General features: G+C 38.8%; 1 protein-coding gene across 1 annotated transcript in view; it reads right to left on the reverse strand.

Annotated features, from left to right (window-relative positions):
• Positions 1–17,027, reverse strand: part of TMEM117 (transmembrane protein 117) — a 530,514-nt gene that overhangs the window by 235,158 nt on the left and 278,329 nt on the right. The window contains exon 4 of the mRNA XM_055142141.1: positions 6,698–6,797. Coding sequence (XP_054998116.1) covers positions 6,698–6,797 — 100 coding nt within the window. The remainder of the gene's footprint in view (positions 1–6,697; positions 6,798–17,027) is intronic.

Raw genomic sequence — 17,027 nt, forward strand, 5'->3', positions numbered from 1 at the left:
CCAAAGGAATAGAAATAGTTAAGTTTTCTAAAGCTTAAGAACAAGAGTGTGGTTAGAATGTGAGGAACTATAACTTTGCATCTGCAAGGGTATGGATCATAGGTGAAAATAGAGTATTTACCCATGTATTTATAGGCTATTAGATAAAGTATCACTGTCACTGTCATCCCATAGATTTGCTCATGCAGGCACCAGAAGTCTCCATTGTGAGACTTCTTGTTACTGTTTTTGGCGTATCAACTATGCCACGGGGAGCTTGCCAGGTAGCTCGCTATTCAGGCAAGATACTCTTGGTAGTTTGCCAGGCTCTCTGAGAGGGCTGGAGGAGTCAAACCTGGGTCAGCCGTGTGCAAGGCAAATGCCCTGCCCACTGTGCTATCGCTCCAGCCCTCTTTTTCTGTAAATACAATTCAACATAGTTTCCTAACTTTTATTTAGATATGAAATTTACAATATTGTTAATAATGTCATTTGATCATAAATAATAATTCTCTAACTCCAAACTCACCATCAGTGTCAGCATCATCAATTTCTCAAGGTGCCTTCCTTGAGAAAAACTTACTTCAAACTTAATGCCTATATTTTGATTCACCACTGATTTTGTTTGTTTTCACTGTGCTTTTGTTCTGTGGCCACACCTGGCAGTGCTCAGGGCCTACTCCTGTCTTTGGAGCTCAATGGTAACTCCTAGATGAGCTCAAGGGGGCAATATGGGGTGCCAGAGATCAAATCCAGGTTGGCTGTGTGAGAGGCAAGCACCCCACCTGCTGGACAATCTCTTCAGTCCGAGTCATCCCCCTACTCTTATGTTATTGACTTTCACTATTAAAAAATATAAAATTCCTCCTTGGTTTTAATTTAAATTTCTTCAGACAAATGATTGATAGATAATTTAAAGGTATAGAACACTATGTCAGTAAAAGCATTAAAATGAATGTTTACATAAAAGGGTACATGCCTTGAGAAAATGCCAAGAAATATAAATAAAATATAATTGAATTTAAAAATGCAAAAACTAAACTGGGAATAGGAAGGATAAAAAGTGAACATATCCTGCCCTTAATAGGAATATCTATGAGAGATGTCATTAACATCTTTCATACAGATAAATTCAAGATATTTTCCCTAGGTGCCTTTCAGATTTAGAGTAACATATTTCATAAATGTTTAATAAATGAATATAAATCACATATAATATACCTATAAAGTATTATGGAATTTCTAAGATATAACGAATTTAGAAGAATTATTGCAGAGGAAGAATTTGTGCTTCTATTCTTAAACATGCTAAACATGCTAGAAAACATTCTTGTTTCACATCACATTCCATTAATATATTAAAAATCTAGGAATCCTGAAAATTAAGACTATCATCATTATATTATCTGAAAATATAAGTTAGACTTTCCTGTCTTATTAATTTTTTAGTGAGAAGTTATTATTTTGAAGGAACATGAAACACGATGCTAAAATATTTATAGATATCTTAAAATATTTATACATGCAAAAGCCCATATTTGGTTTTCCTTATATTTTCTAATGAGTAAAAAGGAAATGTAAATATTAACTTCTCCCATATTCTTTGTTTCAATCAAATCATCAAATAAACTGACAATGGGCTCTATCAGGTATGGGTTTTGTCTGGGTAGTAATCAATGTCGGTGCCCTCCCTAGACCTCTGCCCTCTGCTGGACTTACTCCTTTCCCACCAAGAAGTTAACAGGTACCCAGTGGATTTACCCAGAGGTAGGTACTAACGTCGTGGGAGCACATTCCTGCCATAGCCTGTCCCCTCCCCGTCACTCTCATCTCCCTATAGATTTCCCTTGAGGCCTTCCTCAATAAATCATTTGCCCCCAAGATGCTGAGACATACTCTCTTAGGATTACTCTCAAAAATTGTAGAGCTCTATTATACTAAGTAGTATGGAGTTTTAGCTTCACTACGTAAAATACAACAAACAACATACACATATAAAAATGCCATTAATTAATTAAGAAAATACACTGAATTAATTAACCAACTCTAAGAAAGAACAGGCCAAAAAGAGCACAACTAAATTTGGATTATATATACATTACGTATAATGTATATATGACAGTTCAAAAAACAACTAAATTTAGATTATATACATTATGTATAATGTATATATGACAGTTCAAAAAACAACTAAATTTATATATTATATATTCCAAATTTAGTTGTTTTTTGAACTGTCATTTCATGGTTGTTGCACACTTTAAGGAAAGTTGTTGATTATGTAAGTTGTTTTTGTTTAAAAAATCTGGAGTCTGCTCACTTAAATTTTTCTTTTATATACTTTCCAGAAATTTGTGTACTAGTCTAAAAATGCTGTTTGTCAATGAACAATACCCTGAAATATCATTGACATAATATCCAGGAAGTTATTTCGTCTGAATTTGAGTTTTGATATTATGATTAATGTCAATTTTCTAATTATTTCTTTTCCACTGATATTTAAATTATTTAAAATGATTCCATATATTCATTTTTTCTCTAGAAGGAATATTTTATTATCAAATAATAGATACGATTTTCTTACACTATTCTGTTCCAGATTTTTGAATAAATACTAAATCCAGAATGCTATAATTTATTTTCAAGTACACCCCACTCTTTAATTCTCTCTGCCACCGCCAACTGAATGTTAACCAATTTTCTATTTTATGTGGCAGTAGCTCTGCTTAAGTGGATGGAAGGATAGATCTGAACCAGACTCCTCCCGAGCTGGAGCCTGGAGCAGAACCACACAACTAACAGTAATAATGACTTTTTAAAGACCACTTTAGCAGGATGTGAAACGTTCAATCTGCTTTACCAAGGAATGTCTTATATACTCAAAAGTTACATCACCATTCAGGGAGAATTTTGTAAAACATCTGTTACTTCCATTCAAGGATCCTCACAAGCATATATCCTGGTTACAGATACATGTTGAGCAGGAACCAGTGCAGAACCTTATTAGTGGGCAGATGAATAACAGCCTCCCTTGAAACTTTTTATGTCCAAGAATCCCCATTTTATAGCAGTGTCACAAGCAGAGCAAGGAGACAGACACGTAACTCAGCACCTCAGTTTCTCATTGCGTATCTACATGCTCTTTAAATATTTCTTGAGCATCTCTCTTCTGTTGTTTTGGTTCACACTTAGCAATGCTCAGGCGTTGCTTCTGGTTCTGTACAGAGTTCGGGGAACTCTATGGGGTGCCAGGGACCCAATCTGCGTCAGGCACATACAAAGCAAGTGCTATATCCACTGTACCATTCCTCCAGACCCAAACATCTTAATACTTGTTATTATCTTGGAGGATAGTAATATAATTTTGAGATGACTGGCTCTACATCTCCTTTCAAAAGGCTTGCAGTCAGGTAAACAAGAAAGTTTTGCCTCATAATCAAGCAGGTTTTTTTGAAAAACATATAGTAGCACACATACATTTTAATTATTACATCTTTAAAAATATAGAAAATGTTCAAAAAGCAAGAAGAATTTTGCCACGCAGACATTCAGAGAGATAATTTATGTCACATAAATAGGCACAAATGGGGCCTGAAACACAGTACAAAGTAAGGTGTTTGCCTTACGAGATTGACCGGCATCAATCACAGCACCACCAGGACTAATCCCTTAGGACACAGCCAGGAGTAATCCACCAACACTGCCTGGTATGGCCCCCAAACAAGCAACAACAACAAAGTGGGTACAGATAAGATAGAAAAATAAGATATTTTTATTTTATTTTGTCTTGAGGGCCATAGCCTGTGGGCACTCAGGGCTTATTCCTGGCTCTGAACTCAGGAATAGTTCCTGGTGGTGCCCAGGGGATGGTAAGTCGTGTGAGGATCGAACCCAAGTTAACTGCGTGTAAGGCATGTTCTATAACTGCTATACTAGTTCTGGCACCAAGAGTAGGATATTAAAAAAAAAAGCTTTGAAAAATAATTTCCTTGATACAGCTTTAATAAAATTAGTCAAATTTATTTTTATTTCCTTTATAATCCATCCACAAAGTCTATCCTTATAAATGTAAAGGCATTTTCAAATGAAGTGAGTTGGAAAACTAAGTTATTTCCTGTGTACATAGTATTGCTTCATGAAGGAAATTTTTCCAGGAGTGATATCACTGTATTACTGTTATCCTGTTGTCCATCGATTTACTTGAGCAGGCACCAGTAACATCTCTATTACAGTTAGCCTTGAGATTTTAGCAGCTTCTCCTTACTTGTCTTTCCCAATAATTGGAGGCTTTTTCAGGGTCAGGGGAATGAGACTATTGTTACTGGGCCTCTTCCACCCAGATCCTCCATTTTCCAGTAGCTAGGCAGTCACACCCAGAGACTGCCTCCAGCATCGTGTAATCCAATCAATAGCCAACATCCAGAGACTATAAAACCAAGCCCCTGGAAGTGCGCAGCCACAATGTGGCCACAACATCTAATAGCCTAGTTCTCCCTCTTGGAGAACCTGACAAGCTACCGAGAGTCTATTTCCCACTTGGGAGAGCCTGCAAGCTCCCATGGCATATTCATATCCAAAATACAGTAACAGATATATACATACCTCTCGGAGAGCCCGGCAGGCTACCAAGAGTATCCCGCCCACACAGCAGAGCCTGGCAAGCTACTCATGGCATATTCAATATGCCAAAAACAGTAACAATATGTCTCCAGGAGTGCTATACATATACAAATTCCTAAAAATAATCCTGGGACTATGACAAAGCCAACAAAATGTAACTATTTCTTAGAGTTAAATACATAGTATGTGATTTTCTGATTAAAAGATGCTTTATTATGACATTATGACCTTAAGAGTAGAATTCTCTTCTTTCTTTTTTTTTTGGCTTTTTGGGTCAGACCCAGCGATGCACAGGGGTTACTCCTGGATCATGCACTCAGGAATTACTACTGGCAGTGCTCAGGAGACCATATGGGATGCTGGGAATCAAACCCGAGTCGGCCGCATGCTAGGCAAACGCCCTACCCGCTGTGCTATCGATCCAGCCCCAAGAGTAGAATTCTTTTCTGTAGGCCAAGGCTAATGACATCACTCTCATGAAGCACATTGCACCTACTGTTGTTAGAAATAAGCACTAGAGCAGGAGGTATTTCTAAGAGGAAATAATTTTTCCCTGTGATATAAAAGAGAATAGAAGACAGGATCACTGCAAATGTTTGCATATCCACTGCCACTTAAACCTCAGAAGAGTCTATGACTTCTGTCACCCGAGGTAAAAAGATAAAATTGGAAAACATTGCTACAGAACTGCCAAGACTCCTAAGCTTCTTACTAAGGGTATGGAGAAATGTATGGGCACTTGATTACTGAGAGGTCGGCAAAGCATGGCGGAAGCCATCAGGCACTGGTTTGACACATAGATTCCTGACAATGTAAAGTCAGTTAACAAACGAAATACTAACAAACGAAATGGTTTATATGCATATTACATTGCTTCAGGGTACAAATTTTGCCGATAATTTCCAGATATATATCAGATTCCCACAGACAATCCTGGACATATGTCAAAGTCATATAATGATAACTTTGGGTCACACCCAACAATGCTCGGGGCTTACCCCTGGTTCTGAACTCAGGGATCACTCCTGATCACACAGTCAAACCAAAATACAGATAATATTAATAGTTAAGTACCTAGCACATTATTTTATGATGAAGCAACTATGCTTATTTTCTCTGCCCTTTCAATACATAAAAGACACACACACAATCAGGGAGATATATAAAATTTAGCTTGACAGAGTTTGATGCGCAATAGAGAGAGAACCAAAGTATTCGTCAGACTGCTTAAGGTCAGTCTAGTTCGTGGATCTCACTCACACTTGCAATATGTGTCTAAAACTATGGGACGTTTTTGAATTGTTTTTGAAAAGTAAATTTCTCCATTTCAAAATCACATAACAAAGCATACTTTGGTTGGAAATGTAAACAGTCACTTGCTTTCCGTGACAGTCATTTGGTCATTGATATTCATTTCATGATGATAAATCTATAGATAAATGAAGGTCAAAGCTACCTTAGACTCATCTTACAAGAAAAAACATTCTTTTTAATGTTTTAAATGAGCACATAAATTGACATATAAATATTAATACAAAAATGTACTGCTTCATCAGTAAATAGAAATGGCAATAAAACTGATGTGGTCCGGGAATCCTCCCTGTATGACTGTATTTTTAAATAAGAAGAATGTGTTTCATTAGCATTTCTACCTATATATTGGGGAAAGGTCAGTCTTTCTTGCAACATAAGCAGAAAGGGTCTCTGACTACTCTGTTAATTTACAGAAAGGAAAAAAATAAATGAAAGCACCAGAAAGTTAAGTGACTTTTCAAATCATTGGGTGGAAACTTTTACATTATTTATTTTCAATCAGCTCTATGAAGAACTGAAAGTATTGGAGTAATAACGCATGGTACATTAAATGTCTTAAAAAATGTTAAAAGAAAAGTTACCAGATTACCTAGGAGACACTATAAAATGCAATAATAGATTTTGGAGAAACTATGAAGGTAAGAAGAACTTTAGAAATACCACAGCGTAAACTATGGAGTTGCCTGAACATCCCTTAAAATCACAAGAGTAGAACTCTGCCTACCTGATGCTACACAGTATCCTCCATGAGATGTTTGAAAGGGGTGAAATCAAAAGTTCTTACCATCCACGCGGTCACAAAGTCGCCCATCCAGGTCCCCACTGCAGCTATTTTCATGAAATTTTCATTTCGTAAGCCCATGAAATCTGTGATGATGTATGCTCTGTGGAAGCAAACACACAACATTGTCCAAATTCAGAGAGCAGTAGAGCCGAAGTTTGCCATTTCAGTGAGACCTAAAAGAACATGGCCCCATCAGCAAGCATTCCAGGCTTCTGTCTCTTCATGTATACATAAAGATCTGAAAGGCTGGGGAGAGTTCTGAAGATGTATATATCAGTTACAAATAGATTGTAAGAGTGGCTGTGTTGATATCAATCATCCTATGCTTTTTATTTTGAGCTGTAAGCCTAGCAAAAGCTTTTGAAAAAAAATCAAACAGAAATACTTAGCAAAGGAATTTCATGCTCACTCAAGTATAAAGACAATAGAAACAATTCCTGAGTTAGAGTGACTTGAAAGGGAAGAGATGAACTAAACGTCCTTTGGCGGAATTAGTCAGAACTACAGAAAAGACTACAGAGATTGGGACCTAGAAAGTCTTTCACACCTGAACAATGTTTAAAATCATCACATTGGTCCAAGTGATAGGACACTAGGTAGGGTATTGGCCTGCCAAGTGGCTGACCAGGATTTGACCCTTGGCATCCCATATGATCCCCTGAGCACCACCAAGAGTAAGTAATGAGTACAGAGGCAGGAGTAACTCCTAAACATCACCAGGTTTGGCCCAAGCAACACACACACACACACACACACAAACACACACAAAGTAATCATATCAGTATTTGAAAAAACATTCCCACACAAGTAAAAATATAAACTTTGATTCAAATATCTATGATTTCATCCATAGTTCTCAATGACTATTCCTCACTATGTGCTCAGGACTGAACCCTGCTCTCCACAGGGCACCATATGTGGTGCTGAGGGTCAAAACAGGGCTGAGGGAAGTGGTCACATAGAAGGCCTACCTCCTGTACAACATCTCTGACCCTGAACAGAGGATTTTTAAGGCAGTGAAATGATTCTCTGCAATACTGCAAAGGCAGGTCCAATTTTTGTGTACTTGATAAAACCCATAAAAAGTTTCAAAATGAAGAATGAACCCCAGGGTAAATAATGGGATTTTCAGAGATCACAATGTATCATTATAGATTCATTAGTTGTAACAAATGTATATCCTTCGTTCAGATACTGGTACTGTGGGTGTGAGAGTGTAGGCATATACTTAGAACTTTATCTATTTTTTGTTCATTTTTCATGTGAACCTAAATTTCTCTAAAATATAAAACTTATGAGGGTGCAGGAATTCCCTCAGCTTCACTTACTCAATGCTTAGCCCACTGATCTCTGACAACTGTGATGTTTACTGTTCTTGGACATAACTTTAAAATGTTTAATTTCTTTGATTTTAGAGTTACACACAGTGATTTTCTGGGACTGTTAGGTACCTAAAGCCAGACCTAGAGCCAGACTGCAGCCATGACAGGCCACAGCTAACTTTAAGTTTTGACTAGGCCTCCTGTTTCGGTTTCCAATAAATTGAACTTGCAATGGATACAATAAATTGTATTATAAAACTGCAGTAATCAAAACAGTATGATATTGGAATAAAGAGTCTCAGATCATGAAGTAGAATTGAGAGTCCCAGAATAGGTCCTTAAGCATAATGTTATCTCATTTTACAAAGAAGTTGAAAGTATGAATTGAAGAAACCTTTTTAAGCAAATGTGGCTAGGAGAACTGATCATGTGAAAAAAATGAACTCAGACCCTCATATCACACAAAAATCAATTCAAGGACCAAATACCTCAATATGAGACCGAAATCCATAAATTATGTTGAAGAAACCACAGGAAGAACTCTTTATGACATTAAATCTGGAGACATTTCAATAAAGCACTAGCAAAACTTAACAAACAGAACGACCAAAACCATCCAAAATGGGGAGAAAAAGAACAGAAACTCCGTCAAAAAAGATGTATAAATGGCCAATAAGGATATGAAAAAATGCTCTTCAGCACTGCCACCAGGGAAATGCAAATCAAAACATCAAAGAGATACTACTTCACAAGTGATATCAAAAAGAAAAAATAGGGATATCAAAAAGAAAAAATAGTGATATCAAAAAGAAAAAAAGTGATATCAAAAAGAAAAAATAGCACAGCGGGTGGGGCGTTTGCCTTGCACACGGCCGACCCGGGTTCAAATCCCAGCATCCCATATGGTCCCCTGAGCGCGGCCAGGGGTAATTCCTGAGTGCAAAGCCAGGAGTAACCCCTGTGCATCGCCAGGTGTGACCCAAAAAGCAAAAAAAAAAAAAAAAAAGCAAAAAAGAAAAAATAACAGATTGGCATGGATGTGAGAAAACAGGAACCCAGGGGATGGAGAGATACCACAATAGGCAGGGCATTTGTCTTGCACAAATTTGATCCCTGGCACCTTATGTGGTTCTCTGAGCCTGTTAGGAGAGATCCCAGGAGTATGCCCTGAGCTCTGTCTGGTGTGGGTCCCTCCTCCCCCCAAAAGGAAGGTTTGTCCACTGCTGGTGGGAATGTCCACTGCCTCAACCGCTTTGAAAAACAACATGGATATTTATGGAAAAAAATTAATTTTCATATCAATAAGAAATTCCACTTATTGGTATCTATCCCAAGGGCCCAAAACTCTACTTAGAAAAGACATTTGCACTGCCTTGTTCATTGCAGCACTCGTTACAATATCAAACATCTGGAGACAACCCAAGTGTCTGAGAACAGTAAAGAAACTGTGCCATCCCCTAGCCCTGTGGCCCAGCGCACTGGCTTGTTCTGTAGGTGGGTTGGAGGAACAGATCCAGAGACAGGTGAGCTCTCACGCCCTGTGGCCACCACCAGACCCCAGCACCCTCCAGCTCTCCACAACCATTTCCAGCTCTCCTAGCCCCACAGACCCAGCGAGCTGCCATGTCCAGGCCTCTAAGCCAGGGGTGTGGCCTCTGAGGCAGTGGGCGTGGCCTCCTGTGGGGTCAGGGGCTGCTCACTTGGCCGCAGTTATTTTCCCCTTCCCAGCACTTTGGACACATATCTCCACCTCCATCATGTAATTAGGGGAGAGTATCCTGGCCATTTCAAAGACAATAGGCCATAAGTCTAAGTCACAAGTCTCCTAGTTTATCCCAATTGCACCATAATACCCGTAGAAACAAGAACCTGTGCAAGTCCCACGTACAACTCCCCTGAAGCTTCACTAGAGGCCTCACATAAGCCACAGAGGAGCACCTGAGAGGAAGCTGCAACTCCTGAAGGGGAAAAGGCGACCACCATAGACCGAGCTCACCCAGAATCCCTAATCGCACCAAGAGGGAAAACTGATACTGAACTGGAGGGTCCCACCTCCATACTACCACCACAACATGAACAAACAGTGCAAATCCCCACCCCGAGGGGAAGATGAAGAAAAAGGTCCAGAAGCCCAGACAGGGGCACAAACACGATCTCTCCGATAAGGAATTCAGAAATGAAAGGTTGAAAATGTTCAATGAACTCAAAGAAATATTGAAATAGACATACAGAACATTAAAAGAGGACTTGAATAAAACAGTGGAACAATCAGTCAACAAAATACAGGAAGAAAGGAGAGCAGAAACAGAAAAGCTACAAACAGAAGTGTCACAAGTAAAGGGTTCAGTGGATGAAATAAAAACTCAGTGGCTGCCCTATACAGCAGAATGGCTGCAGCCAAAGACGGAATCAGTGAGCTTGAAGATGAGCAGCAGAAATCTTACAGACAAAAACAATCCGTGAGAAAAGACCTTAAAATAGCGCTAGGGCAAATTAGAGTCCTAGGGGATGAATACAAGAGGAGCAACATAAGAATCATCAGAGTACCAGAAGGACAGGGAGGCAACCCCAATGAAAAAGCCACAGTTAAAAATATCATTGACAAAAAGTTCCCAGAGCTGGAGAATGCAGGCATCCAGATCCAAGGAGCCAAAAGGATGCCAGCTAAAAGAGACCCTAATAAAATGACTCCAAGACACGTCATAGAATGATGGATGACATGGATAGAGACACAATACTGCAAGCAGCAAGGTCGAAGAAGGAAATCACATACAAAGGAGCACCCCTTAGATTTACAGCAGAGCTTTCAGAGGAAACCTTCCAAACCTGAATACAATGGGGGGATATAGTGTAAAAACTCAATGAAATGAATGCCTCACCAAGAATACTCTGTCCTGCTAAACTCTCACTCAAACTCTAAGGAACCATACACTATTTTGCAGATAAACAACAGCTTAGGAACTCCATAGACTCAAAATCAAACTTAAAAGAAGGACTAAAAGGGCTCCTGTAAGACAAGAAAAACCCCTACAAGCACACAAACCCCTACAGAAAGATGGCACAAAAACCCTTGACAATAATCTCTCTCAACATCAATGGTCTAAATGCACCAATCAAGAGACACAGAGCGGCAAAATGGATTTGAAAGCTGAACCCAACATTCCGTTGCCTACAAGAAAACATCTGAATGGTCAGAGCAAAGACAGACTCAAAGTCAAAGGATGGAAAACAACAACTTCAAGCAAACAACTCCCTGAAAAGAGTCAGAGTGGACATACTAGTATCCGACAACATAGATTTCAGGTTGAAAAAGATTAGAAGGGACAGCAAACGCCATTTTTTACTAATCAAAGGATATGTACAGCAGGAAGAAATCACACTTCTAAATGTATATGCACCTAATTAGGGACTAACTATTAAAACAACTTCTGACATATTTTAAGAACATTGCTAGCAACACAATAGTAGTTGGGGACTTCAATACTGCCTTATCACCTCTATATAGATCAACAAGAATAAAACTCATCAAGGAAACACTAGGTTTAAAGTAAGAAATAGAAGAGAGTGAGCTAATAGATCTATACAGGGATTCACATCCAAAAAAAGAAAGAATACACATTCTTTTCCAGTGCACAAGGAACATTTTCCAAAATATACCATGTGCTGGGTCACAAAACATACCTCAACAAAATCAGGAAAACAAATTGTATCAACTATCTTCTCAGACCAGGATGCACTGAAAATAGAAGTTAACCACACACAGACTCGGAGAAGCAAACCAAACAACTGAAAATTAAAGAACTCAAGGCTGAACAACAAGTGGGTCAGGAAAGGAATCAAGGAAGAAATCAAAAGATACCTGGAAACAAATAAGAACAAAGACACAACTTACCAAAACCTATGAGATGCAGCTAAAGCAGTGTTAAGGGGAAAATTTATAGCCCTGCAAGCATTCCTCAGGAAAGAAGAAAGAGCCCACATAGATAACTTGACTTCACAGCTCAAGACCTTAGAAAAAGATCAACAAAAAGAGCCCAAACCAGACAGAGGGAAAAAGTAACAAAACTTAGAGCAGAAATTAACAACATGGAAACCAAAAAAAAAAAACAATTCAAAAGATCAATGCATCCAAGAGCTGTTTTTTTGAGAAAATAAACAAGATTAATAAACGACTAGCAAGACTCATGTAGAAAGAGAGATAACCCTAATAAACCGAATCAGAAAGAAAAAGGGGGATATCACAACAGAAAGCAAAGAAATTCAGAAGATCATCAAAGACTACATTGAAAGTCTGTATGCCACAAAACAAGAGAACCTAGAAGAAATGGATAAATTTCTGGATTCCTATAATCTCCCAAAGTTAAACCAAGAAGATCTAGAATACATGAATAGACCTATTAATTTCAAGGAAATTAAAACTGTAATCAAAATCTTCCCAAAAACAAAAGCCCAAGTCCAGATTGATTCACTAGCAAATTCTTCCAAACATTTAAAGACCTATTGCCAGTTCTTCTCAAGCTTTTCCAGGAAACGAAGACACAGAAACTGTCCCAAACAGTTTATATGAGACACATATCTCCCTAATACCAAAAGCAAACAAAGACACCACAAAAAAAGAAAACTACAGGCCGATATCCCTGATGAACATGGATGCAAAGATTCTCAATAAAATATTAGAAAATAGAATCCAACGACTCATCAAAAAGATCATACGCCACGACCAAGTGGGATTCATCCCAGGGATGCAAGGTTGTTTTAACATTGGGAAATCAATCAAGATAATCCAATATCAACAAAAGAAAAGAAAAAATAATATGGTCATATCAATAGATGCAGAGAAAGTATTTGACAAGATCAAGCATCCATTTATGATGAAAACTCTCACCAAAATGGATTTTAAAGGAACTTTCCTCAATATAGTCAAAGCCATCTACCACAAACCCATGGCAAGCATTATCCTCAATGGGGAAAAAATAAGAACCTTCCCTCTAAGAACAAGACAAGGATGCACACTCTCACCACTTCTGTGCAATACAGTACTGGAAATACCTGCGATAGCGATTAGGCAAGAAAAATATATTAAGGACATCCAGATAGGGAAGGAAGAAATCAAGCTCTCACTATTCGCAGATGATATGATACTATATTTAGAGAACCCTGAAGCCTCAACTAAGAAGCTCCTAGAAACAATAGACTTGTATAGTAAATTTGCAGGCTATAAAATCAATACCAAAAAAGTCCATGATTTTCCTATACGCAAATACTGAGAGAGCAGATAGTGACATGAAAAAAGCAATCCCGTTCAAAATCATGCCTCACTGAACACAATGGCCACTCAACACCTTTATTGCAAACCACAACACCAAATCAGAGAGAGAGAACAAAAGGGAATACCCTGCCATAGTGGCAGTGTGGGGAGGGGGGAGACGGGACTGGGGAGGGGGGGAGGGATGTTGGGGCTTACTGGTGGTGGAGAATGGGCACTGGTGAAGGGATGGGTTATCAAACTTTGTAAGGGAGAAATATGAGCACAAAAATGTATAAATCTGTAACTGTACCCTCACGTTGACTCACTAATTAAAAATAAACTATTAATTTAAAAAAAACAAACAAAATCATGCCTCAGAAAATCAAGTACATTGGGATCAGCTTAACTAAGGAATTAAAGGACCTGTACAAAGAAAACTATAAAATGCTACTCCATGAAATAAAAGAGGACATGAGGAAATGGAAACATATCCCCTGCTCATGGATTGGAAGAATTAACATTAACAAAATGTCAATATTCGCCAAAGCATTATACAAATTCAATGAGACCCCATAAGGAGACCCATGACATTCTTCAAAGAGATGGAACAAACACTTCTGAAATTCATATGGAAAAACAAACAATCACGAATAGCTAAAGCAATTCTTGGGAAAAAGAGGATGGGAGGCATCACCTTACCCAACCTCAAACTCTACTACAAAGCGGTAATAATTAAAACAGCATGGTACTTGAAAAAAAAACAGAGCTACAGACCAATGGAACAGGGTGGAATATCCTTATACACATTCTCAAAATGTATTATAACCTAATCTTTGATAAGGGAGCAAGAAATGTGAATAGGAGCAAGGAAAGCCTCTTTAACAAATGGTGTTTGCACAACTGTACAGCTACATGCAAAAAAAGGACTCAGATCTCTACTTAACACCATGCACAAAAGTCAGATGAAAATGGATTAAAGACGTCAACATCAGACGAGAGTCCATCAGGTACACTGAAAAAATGGTCGGCAAAACCCTCCACGACATTGAGGTTAAAGGTATCTTTAAAGAGGACACTCCACTAGCCAACCAAGTGGAAACATAGATAAACAAATGGGACTACCTCAAACTGAGAAGTTTCTTACCTCAAAAGATACAGTGAACAGAATTCAAAGACAATCAACAGAATGAGAAAGGATATTCACCCAATACCCATATGACAAGGGGTTGATATCAAAGATTTACAAGGCACTGGTTAAACTCTATAAAAAGAAAACATCGAACCCCATCAGAAAATGGGGATGAAATGAACAGAAACTTTCTCAAAGAAATCCGAATGGCCAAAAGGCACATGAAAAAATGCTCTTCATCACTAATCAAGGAGATACAGATCAAAACAACGATGAAATATCACCTCACACCACAGATACTGTCCCACATCCAAAAGAACAATAGCAACCGGTGTTGGCATGGATGTGGGGAGAAAGGCACTCTCTTTCACTGCTGATGGGAATGCTAACTGATTCAGCCATTTGGAAAACAATATGAATGATTCTCAAAAGATTAGAAATTGAGCTCTCATTTGACTCAGCAATACCACTTCTGGGAATATATCCTGGAGATGCAAAAAAATATAGTAGAAATGACAACTGTACTTGTATGTTCATTGCAACACTGTTTACAATTGCCAGAAACTGAAAAATACCCAAGTGCCCGAGAACAGATGACTGGCAAAAGAAACTTTGGAACATCTGCAGAATGGGATACTATGCAGCTGTTAGAAAAGATGAATCATGAAATTTGCATATAGATGGATCAACATGGACAGTATCATGTTAAGTGAAATGAGTCAGAAAGAGAGGGACTGACATAGAAAGATTGCACTCATTTGTGGAATATAAAGCAACAGAATGGGAGACTAGACCTAATATTAAAGATAAGTACTAGGAGGATTACTCCACAGCTTAGAAGCCAGGCTCATATACTGGAGGAAAAGGCAGTTCAATTAGAGGAGGGATCACCAAGTAAATGGTGCTAGGAGGATCCGCTCGTGATGGGAGACGCACCCTGAAAGCAGACTATAGACAGATCATGATGGCCACTTAATACCACTATTGCTAACCACAACACCCACCAGGAGAGAGAGAGAGCAAAAGAGGATGCCCTGCCACTGTGGTGGGGTGTGGGGGAGGCGTACGGGGTGAGGATGGTGGGAGGGGGACCATTGCTGGAACCATTGGTGGTAGAAAATGGGCACTGGTGGAGGGACGGACACTCGACCATTTTATGACTGAAATGCAAGCACGGACGTTTGTAAGTCTGTAACTGTACCTCACAGTGATTCACTAATAAAAAAAGAAAGAAAGTACATATAGGGGAATAGATATGGAAAGTATCATGCTAAGTGAAATGAGTCAGAAAGAGGGGGACAGACATAGAAGGACTGCACTCATTTGTGGAGTATAAAATAATATAACATGAGACTGATACCCAAGGACAGTAGACACAAGGGCCAGGAAGATTGCTCCATAGTTTGAAGCCTGCCTCATGAGCAGGCGGGAGAAGGCAGCTGGAATAGAGAAGGGATTACTAAGAAAATGATAGTTGGAAGGATCACTTGGGATGGGAGATGTGTGCTGAAAGTATATAAAGGACCAAAAGTGATGTAGTCTCAGTATCTGTATTGTAAACCATAATGCCCCAAAGTAGACAAAGAGTATGTTGGAAATTGTCGGCCATGGAGGCAGGGGGAGGGTAGGAAATGGGGGGGGGGTATACTGGGGAGATTGGTGGTGGGAAATGTGCACTGGTGGAAGGAGGGGTGTTTTAATATTGTATGATTGTAACTCAAACATGAAAGCTTGTAACTGTATCTCACAGTGATTCACTAAAATAAAACTTAAAAAAAAATAAGAAACTGCGCCATGTATTCACATGTAATACTATTTGGCCACAAAAAAAACATGAAATCATGAAATTTGTCACTGGATATATGAAACCATAGGGTACATGCTGAGTGAAGTCCCAGAAGGAGAGGGACAGATACAGAATGACAGAGGACAGATACAGAATGCCCTTTTTCCTATGTGGAACATAAAGATACACAATAAGGAGATCATAAATGACCACAGGTTGCAGAATCTGAGAGCTGGTCTACATAAACGAACTTACCATGGGAGGAGATGGAGGAGGTGAGGGAAAGATGGGGTCTCGGGGACAAGGCCTGAGACAGTGGTGGAGAGTGTGCAGTGGAACTAAGTAAGAAACCTTATTATTAACAGTACTGAAAATCGTGGGAAATAAAATTAAGTTTTTAAATAGTCAAAGGTAGCAGTGATCTATAAAAGTGACACTGATTTGTTACTTTCCACAACTGTAAGGAATTATAAAGTGAAGATTAATCATATAAATTCAGTAACTAGCTCACTTATTAACATAACACTTCCATTGAACGATACTCACAGCTCAGCTTGTGAACACTAGTGAGCACACATTTGAATCAGCAACTTCATCCAATTTTATTATCTTTGAATTTTAAAGGAAAAGTGAAGTTGTGGAACTTCATATATAGTGGTTTGGTGAGTAATTAAGAATTGAATTTTATTTGGGCTAGAGTGATAGCACAGCTGGTAGGGCGTTTGCCTTGCATGTGGCCAACCCGGGTTCAATTCCCAGCATCCCATATTGTCCCCCGAGCACCTCTAGGAGTAATTATTGAGTGCATGAGTCAGGAGTAACCCCTGTGCATTGCCAGGTGTGAC

This window comes from Sorex araneus, chromosome 6 (genome assembly GCF_027595985.1).
Source record: "Sorex araneus isolate mSorAra2 chromosome 6, mSorAra2.pri, whole genome shotgun sequence".
Lineage (NCBI taxonomy): Eukaryota > Metazoa > Chordata > Mammalia > Eulipotyphla > Soricidae > Sorex > Sorex araneus.